The sequence below is a fragment of the Ostrea edulis genome, chromosome 3 (assembly GCF_947568905.1).
Source record: "Ostrea edulis chromosome 3, xbOstEdul1.1, whole genome shotgun sequence".
NCBI classification, from domain to species: Eukaryota; Metazoa; Mollusca; class Bivalvia; order Ostreida; family Ostreidae; genus Ostrea; species Ostrea edulis.
Window position 1 is genome coordinate 21,572,529 of NC_079166.1, and position 8,730 is coordinate 21,581,258.

The 8,730-nt window shown below is 35.5% G+C and overlaps 1 protein-coding gene across 1 annotated transcript; it reads left to right on the top strand.

Annotated features, from left to right (window-relative positions):
• The first annotated feature begins 1,780 nt into the window (after positions 1-1,780).
• On the top strand, positions 1,781-6,262 carry LOC125677643 (multiple epidermal growth factor-like domains protein 10). The gene is made up of 7 exons (XM_056157766.1): positions 1,781-1,911; positions 1,992-2,041; positions 2,196-2,321; positions 2,474-2,557; positions 4,305-4,385; positions 4,476-4,601; positions 5,926-6,262. The coding sequence occupies exons 1-7, from the start codon at positions 1,844-1,846 to the stop codon at positions 6,111-6,113; spliced, it is 723 nt and encodes a 240-aa protein (XP_056013741.1). The 5' UTR covers positions 1,781-1,843; the 3' UTR covers positions 6,114-6,262.
• The last annotated feature ends 2,468 nt before the right edge of the window (positions 6,263-8,730 follow it).

An 8,730-nucleotide genomic window follows, 5' to 3' on the forward strand; every position in this document is an offset into this window, starting at 1 on the left:
TAAAAGGGGTACCTGGCTATAGACCGTGAAAGATATTGTTAGAATGTTAGTGCTCTAGCGCTTGTAATGGCAGCTTGCACTATATGCTTCCTAGGAGGCTGAGAAAGTTCTAGATTGATATAAAGTCTGCCGGGGTAATAATGTACAATGATTATTGTATAGTGCTTTGAGCAGAATACGCTGGAAAAGGCGCTATATAAAACCAATCATTATTATTATAGATTAGGGGATCCTGAAAAGAAAAACTTAAATATTCTAACGATCTATATAAATGTATTAAACAAAAAACAAAACAAAAAAAACAACCAAATATCAAATATAAATAATGATTAATTATGCAAATTGAAATAAACATGGTTATTTGAGGACACCCCCAGTATAACAACACATGTCTCCTTCTGTAATTCCGGGTTGAGAGTTAAATGTATTCAAACGGGGATGACAATAGTTCAGTTTGCACCTTGCGACAACTTTCTTCATGTCACGAACCCAAATACCAGATACAGCGCACACTGCCTCAGTGATACTGCAATATCGCAGCCCTTATCGACTATGGTTTCGAACTCCGACATGATATGTTTATGAGTGGGCCCCAACACGAGGCTTCCGTACGATGTTACAACATATGTGACACCTTATAAATTCACTGATAAAACTCGTAAAAACCCTAAGTAACACTCAATTGTCCACCTGGAAGCCGTGACAACCTTAAGAGAATCATACCTGGCACCTCACATCATTATTATGCACGTGTCCCAGGGTTTCCGTTAGTACCGATATCGAACTTTGCACTTAATTCCAGTTCCCCTCAACAACATGTCAGCAATTTTCTCTCAACAGGACATATCTCTAACTCATCCTTTCAACACTACATTCTTCAGTCCTAAAGAAACCCGTTTGCTCAACAGTAAACAACAGTTCGTGGAAGTCGCCATTACGCTTAGTGAATTTGGTTGTTGTTGGTTTTTTGTTGTGAAGTTGTGTATTCACAAAGACTACGCCCATCTCGAAATGACATAGAAGGCTTAAAATACGTTCACCTTTGAAAATATGTAAAATAGACACCGTTAGAATAATTTGTATGAATGCAACATTTGCAACTCTATAAGTCTATACCAATCTGTATAACAAACCTGATATATATGTCCTAATGAATGCTGGTGCTTGAAGTTTGGCTGTTAAATGCACTATGTGACCCAAAGGTACCGGTGGTTTTAATTGTAAGTTAAACAAATACAACGTATCTGAAATAGTTAAAACTTTCAGCCGCTGCTTTATATGTTTGCCATGAATTTTCTGTCATTGAAGCTGTCAAGATCCTTTTCGTCCCAAATGAAACGTGAAGATAAAGAAAAGGGATCAATCTCATAACTCTTATAAGCAATGCCAAATAGATAGTTTGGCAAACACGGACTCTTGGACACACCAGAGGTGGGATCAGGTGCCTAAGAGGAGTAAACATCCCTTGTGGACCGGTCATGCGCCAAAGTGCGATGATCTGACACGCCAATTCAAAGTGCAATGGTGTGACACGCCGAAATACATTGGTTTGTAAACGACACAGTGATTTGGTACAGACCATCGCACTTTGGCGTGACCATCGAACTTTGGAGCGACCATTACACTTTAGAGTCTTACATATATATAATATTGATATATATCCGACCATACAAGGAAAGTTGATTAAAAATCGTTGTATAGGGAAATGATTGTTGAATTATGCATGAGTGTTATGAGATTAATTTCTATATCAATGAACATGTGACCCATGATCAAATTGTTTAAATATAGAAGGCAAAACTAATCAGAGCTGTAACTCAGAGGTATAACTCAATGCAATGACATGGGTATCTGGATCGCGGTGTTTGTTTGTACACTATTACCATTGACTGTGGCAGACAAATCAACCTGGTAAGTCCTATCTCTCTTGTTTTCTTTATCTCCTGAATTTTACATTACTTGAAATAGTTTTTTTTTTATCTCCTTGATAGTTCGAAAGACAACTGCAAGGTATGGGATACAAGAATGGTGAAATGCGTAGGTAAGTCTAACAATACTGCTTATATAATTCCGATTGCATTATTTTGCTATTCTTGGACAATGCAAGGACATTTGACTTTGTATTAAATTTATATGAAGAAGTTTACATGAAAACAATATTTATGTTATCAAATATATCGATCTCTTCTACTTAGAGTGCGATGAAGGTTTTCAAGGTGAATGCTGCCAGCGTCCGTGTAGATACCCTAACTATGGAGATCGATGTCAATCGTGGTGTAACTGTGAAATAACAAGCTGTAGTTCTGTGACTGGGTGTGACGGTATGTAACTAATAGTTTTAGATGTAATCGAGCGTTTATTTACTATTGCAAATTGATAACTTATTTCAAGCACATCGATATTAACATATCTGGAATTGATAGTTGTTTTAAAGTCATTTATGTTCCTCCAGATATGTATCTATTTCTTTTAGATGGGTCCCCAACGGTTTCCGCAGGTTTTCCAAACGCTCCAAAGATTCCGTTGTCTGCGTTTGCAATCTATACGACTTCAACAGGTACATAAATTGCAATATTGTATGCTAGAAATGTTAGTGGATTATGGATATTGTAAAAATGCTAAATATGTCTAATGATCATAGTCTACATTATAATATCAATATTTGGGAGCTTGTCCACCTGGGTACATTGGGTCTGACTGTAGATTACCTTGTCGGTATCCCAGTCATGGTGTCAACTGCATGCTACAGTGTGGTTGTAGGGAAGACTACAAAATTAAGTGGGAAATTTTAGGAAAAACATCATCATACTCAAACATTTCAAAAAAGTGCAACCTTTGTATTCTAGAGAAATTCTTTATAATATGTCATCCCGAAAAATCTTCATTGAATAAACGTTCAGAACTTGTCAGCACTTGCCGTCATTCCCATAAATTTCTATTTACTCAGTCCTGTGTGTAATCATGCTTAGCAACTATCCAGTATGTTTCTGTGTAACATATTCTCAGCCACGCGGATGTGTTTCGTTAGATGTCATTTTTCTCCCGACGAGTGAGGGGAAACCATCCCCTTACGAAACAGCCTGTAGAGAAATAAATGTTCTGTGATTGAACTCCATCTGATCATCAATTTATGTAGCTCCGTGAGACCACGTCGAGCACTCTTGAAGATTATATCGGAGATTTATCCCACTATATATATATATCAATATATATATATATATATTTATTTTTTTTCAAGGTAATATATATTTCAAGGTCAGACAAATTAAAGCCGCATTCTAGAAATTCTGATATCGCAACATAAAGAGCTATGCGAATCCGAACTTATGTTGATTTATAATAATGTTTTACCATAGTTTAGAGGTCTTAAGATGATATATTAATAAAATACTAGTCTTCAAGGTCAATACATGTCTTTTCCTTATTATCACCCCCCTTTTTTATTTTAATAAAAGCCGCAAGGTCGAGACTAGAATATGAAAGGGAGAGAGAGAGAAAGAGCTATATAAATTCATAATTATAATGATTTCTTATGATGTTCTAACATAATTGGGAAGTATTGAAGGTCAAACAATAATCGCAATTTTGGGAATCCTCGTTATGGCTAAATAAAGGAACTCAAGGTTAAATAAAGGAACTCAAGGTCAGAGCCTTGAAACCGGGGAAACGAATTGTATTTATATTAATCATACAAAATAAGATATCTTACCGGGTGAATTTTGGCGATAAGGCTATGGAAACTGATTTTAACTAAGGATTTATCCTGGATTCATGCGCGTGAAATCATTCAAATTATTCATTCCACCTGGACGGAATGATTGCAAACGGTGCATCTAGGATTTTTCTGTGCTCTTTCTCTCTGCATCGGTCCATATTGGGTTATGATCAATAACAACCACTTGCATGTCTTGCCAAATGTGACCTTCTTTGTTGAAATGTTCCCCTACGGGTTCGGTCACGCGTTTGGTTGATCGGTTGTTGTTGGTCCTAAGTCTGATGTTTGTAGTTTCCCCAACATATTGTTGTCCACATTGTTTACAATTGATGAGGTATATGCAGTTGTTGGTTTTACAGGAGAGTTGACCCAATATTTTATACGTTTTGCCTGTAGTGAAGCCTTGGAACGTTTCTGAATTATGGCTAAATTTGCATATATATACATGTAACGTCGCTATGTTACTAGATGTAAAGCTTCTGAAGATTTGAAATGAAAGCGCTAAAGCTTTACTAAACGTCTTCGTGTTTCATTTTTATTATATATATATATATATATATATATATATATATATATGCTTTTTTCAAAGCTGGATCGCCAAGACTAACAACAATTGTTCTAAATACAACTTCTACACACATTATGTCGTCGATCAACCGAACCACCAAAGGTAATGTTTACGAATTGAAACCCTTGCTGAATATATGATACACTGTCTTGAAAACACAATAATAATTCACCAACATCTGATTTTATATAGAATGCTCACTAGGATACACAGGGAACAACTGTGAGATTCGATGTCGATATCCGAGTTATGGAGTCAGTTGTCAATTGGAATGTAATTGTACGGAAGGGAATTGCCATTTCCAAACTGGATGCATTGGTATTCAATGACATTTAATGATTTTATTATGTAGTATTATCTTATCTTTATACCATAGGAGTTTATATAATTTGAATTGATTCGACAATGCTAGCGAATTATCTCTTATTAACTTGTAAAACTTCAACATTTATTGCGGCATGCTTTTCACTCGCTTTCCTGCTAGAATATACTCGTAATTAGATTATATGAAATCTTTCAAAACACATGGGCATTATCATCATAAAACTGGATATACTTACCATTATCACAAATGTCATCGATGAAAGGTTAATAAATATAATGTATATTTGGAACATGTTTTAAAATAAGTTTTATTTAAGCTTATTCATGAATGGATAATTTCAACACTGAACGAATTTTGCTGTTCGTTATCTTCATCTTTCACATTCATTACCGAAATGCAGAAATAAAAATGTTTTTGGAAATTCAGAAGGGGGCGAAGTGTAATGTCATTATATCGAAACAACAATGACGCTAATCTAAAATATATTTCCAAACAGTAATCACTTTACACGTTACATGTATACCAATAGAAACATCTGAACACCCGATCTAAGAATTATTCCTGTTAGAGAAATATGTTCGCGAGTAACTACCGGAGTTGAACATTTTGTTAGTAAGTAGAAAGAACCCGATAGAAGCTAGTTGATTGGTACTGGCTACTAAATTCGCTGTGTAAACAAACGGAATCATTTAATGGTTTGGGTTTTGGTTCGCATGGGACTTCGGTTAGTGTTGGAATGTATGTTTGGGTGAAGTTTAATGGGCAAATATGTTACGAAATTTTTATTTAAAGTTTTGTGGCAAAGGTGCAAGAATGCAGGGATATAAGGTCTTAACTGTTGCCATATGTTTTGCATAGTAACCTGAGGATTTTTTATAAGGGGATCTGTAGATATGTGATCTGTTTGCCCTCTGTTCGGTTTCAATATTTTCCTATGGCGTTACAGATGTAAATCTGCAGCCAGACGCAAGCTGCAAAATTGGTTTCTCAACAAAGAAAGGTTGATTTAGATTTTTTTTTTCAAAGTGACATGCTTACCGGCATGGGTTTTCAATGTTATAATTATATATCAATATATTATACTTACATTAAGTAACCCTTCCAGTCAATAGCAAATGTGCAACTTTGTGTGCTACAATGTATGGTCATTGGACCTGAGAAAACGCATATGCATGTCAAAACAAATTACCGAAAATGTTTTTTTTTCTTTGTACACAGTAAACTGAATCAAAATCAACGTAGTTTAAACAATACCAGGATAGTTGTTACATAAAATGAGACATTGTTATCATAATTTACTGGTTCTACTTTACCCAGATACCAAGACTGCTCAGGATGAAGAGAAACCATTATGTAAGTATACACAAAGTGGAAGAACCATGAGAAGGGAGTCACTTGAATATGGTGTTGCTGTTCTTGGTTCCCTGGCTGTAATCCAGTTTTCAGCTTATTTCTATTTACGTTGTTTATACAGACCTGTTTTTTATGAAATCAACCACCTGTGATAATGTATTTTCTAACTTCATCACCAGACTGCAATGTTGCTTAGCAGTGTAATCTATTTGTACTGTGTTTCTTCGTCTGATTTGTTACGTATGTGTTAGTTTAATCTAGACATGTTGGCAATATGCACAATTAAACTCTTTTAAGAAACAGTTACTGTTCAAGGTCGTAACGGTAAAGCATAAATCAGCATCGATTTGAAGACCTTTCTTTTTAGAATTTCCCAAATTGTCACGACACCGTTAACAAACCCTGAATATAATCGCTTACTTAAGGTCGGCAATGGGCTGTCATTACACGTTATTGAAGGGAATTGTATTTCTCCTAAAGCCAATATGAATATACCCGAAATTGGAGAAATTCATGAATTTTGATTTAACTAAAATTCCCTCACCAGATATGTATTTCATGACCCGCCAAAATAAGATCGAATGTCCCAATCTTCTAATCAACGAACAAAGCATCATGTTCTATAATTATAACAGTTTCATTACAACAATGCTAAATTTTCCAACAACATTTTGACATAATTAGAAAAAAAAACCTTTGAGAGACAGTTCTATGTCACATACAGAATGCATAAAATTCAAATCAGCAGAAACAAAAGGAAATTTTGTTTTAGAGAATTTGTTTTCACTTTAACATACCTCTGCAAACATATCACAATTCTATTGTTACATGTATATTCATTTAGTTTGCCAATACAACCTATCAAGTGATATCTGATATGTTCATACCGTTCATTAGGCCGTTCTGGGCGCACTGGCTGGTCATAACTACGGATAACTGTTTATTAATATAAGCCTGTCTGAATATAAAATGTTAAACTTGAAATAATTGATAACACTGAAGTAACACATAGATCGATCGTAGGTTTTAGAAGTTTGTTGTAACATGTATTATTTTAGGCTTAATGTTCAAACCCAGATTCATACTCTCTAACAGTCTCTCTCACCATTCGTTCACATCAAAATCCTGCTCAAAATTTTGAATCACACTCACTTTCTTCATCCATTCTCGCATCTACTCTTTTATTATCCCACATATTATCATATAATACCTCTCTCTCTCTCTCTCTCTCTCTCTCTCTCTCTCTCTCTCTCTCTCTCAGTTTCAGTTCAGTTTCAATCTCAATCTGATCTGTATCGTATTTTAGCATAGAAACGCTCTACTGCCTATATGCGATGCAATCTTAAATTGTCGCGGTCCGTTACCCCTGAGTATTGGAAATTAGTTCAGCCAGTGACAGAATTCTCAGCATTCCTACACTCACCTACCGCATGATTCAGGCACCGGGTACATGTCAGTTTTAATCATCAAAATACAACCAGTCTCTCCCGTCTTTGCAATACTTTAATTTTCTCTTTCTGCTATTTTCATATCTAGTCTTATTAATTTCCGCATCACCTTTCAAAACTTTTTGAGGCTTGGCCTAGTTTTGCCCCTGATGTAAATTCAGTCGGTCATAATATCATACTTTCGTTTTTTGTTATACACGGTGTAGCTTGCCTGGTTCCCTGTTCCTACTATAATGATCCGCGTTGCCTTTGTCAGTGAGCCAAGGAACCAGGCTAATGGTAAAGTTTTATTAGGAAATTCTCGAGTGGCTTCCACATCGCACTATATTGTATAAAACACTGTGTAGTGAAATCACCCGAAAATTACCGATGTATATCGTCAGAAACGACAACTCTGCATACGGACTGTTTAAGCGGTGATATTGCAATTTTATTTCTTTTTTTTAAATTTGTTTGTTTATAAACCAGTATGCGGGCGATAACAAGATTGGTTATACGGTTCGTTTTTTAACCAATTTGTTTTGGCCAAGGCCTAATCAAGCCGCTTTTGCGGTTTTGTAGAGTGAGCCTTCCTCTATAGTGAGACTTCCCGGGAAGCTTGGCTCTAGAGTATCTGCCCAATACTCTATTTTGTATTCCCTGTAGGAGTTATTAGACTGATTACTATTCATTTTTCTTGAATATCTTCACCTTTCTCTTTAATCATGTGTTAATATAAATAGAAGATAGAAATAAACTTTCAAGATGAATTATACTTTTAAAAAAAATATGTTTACATAATTCACGTATGGTACAATAGGACTTAATATGGCGACAGCAGATGAACCTCGTCAATTGCAAGCACAGACTTCCCCGTAGGAAGACCTACTATATCATTAATTGTAGAGTCAGCCTCTCCCCTCCTATAGCAGAACCCCCCCCCCCTCATTTATTCCTGGTAAAACTACTATAACTTTATGGAGATTGTTTAGATACCAAGACCTTTTTTCAGCAGGGCATTACATTTTACCTAAGTCAATCATTAAAGTCAGGAGAAGAAAACGGTGAATAAAACACATTGCAATTAATAAGTCATTTTCTTTGACCCATATACCTTAAACTTTGTCCCACGCAATACCTATGCCTTGCCTACTTTTAGAAGTTTGAAAAATGAAATGAGGAAATTTAGAATTTATGTTTCTTCTCATCTGCGTACACATATCAGTTATGCTTTTAAACTTGTACAACTTTTGGTAGGTAAGTAAGTATAGAGGTAGGTAGGTAGGTAGGTAGGGAGGTAAGTAGATATAGGTAGGCAGATATGTATAATATTTTAGCATAG

What these genes read in the sequence shown, in the direction of transcription:
- LOC125677643 (XM_056157766.1), top strand. Translation starts at nt 1,844, where the DNA reads ATGGGTATCTGGATCGCGGTGTTTGTTTGTACACTATTACCATTGACT. An exon ending in AATCTATACGACTTCAACAG is followed by an intron (nt 2,558 to 4,304) that starts GTACATAAATTG and finishes CTTTTTTCAAAG; the next exon opens with CTGGATCGCCAAGACTAACA. An exon ending in TTTCCAAACTGGATGCATTG is followed by an intron (nt 4,602 to 5,925) that starts GTATTCAATGAC and finishes TACTTTACCCAG; the next exon opens with ATACCAAGACTGCTCAGGAT.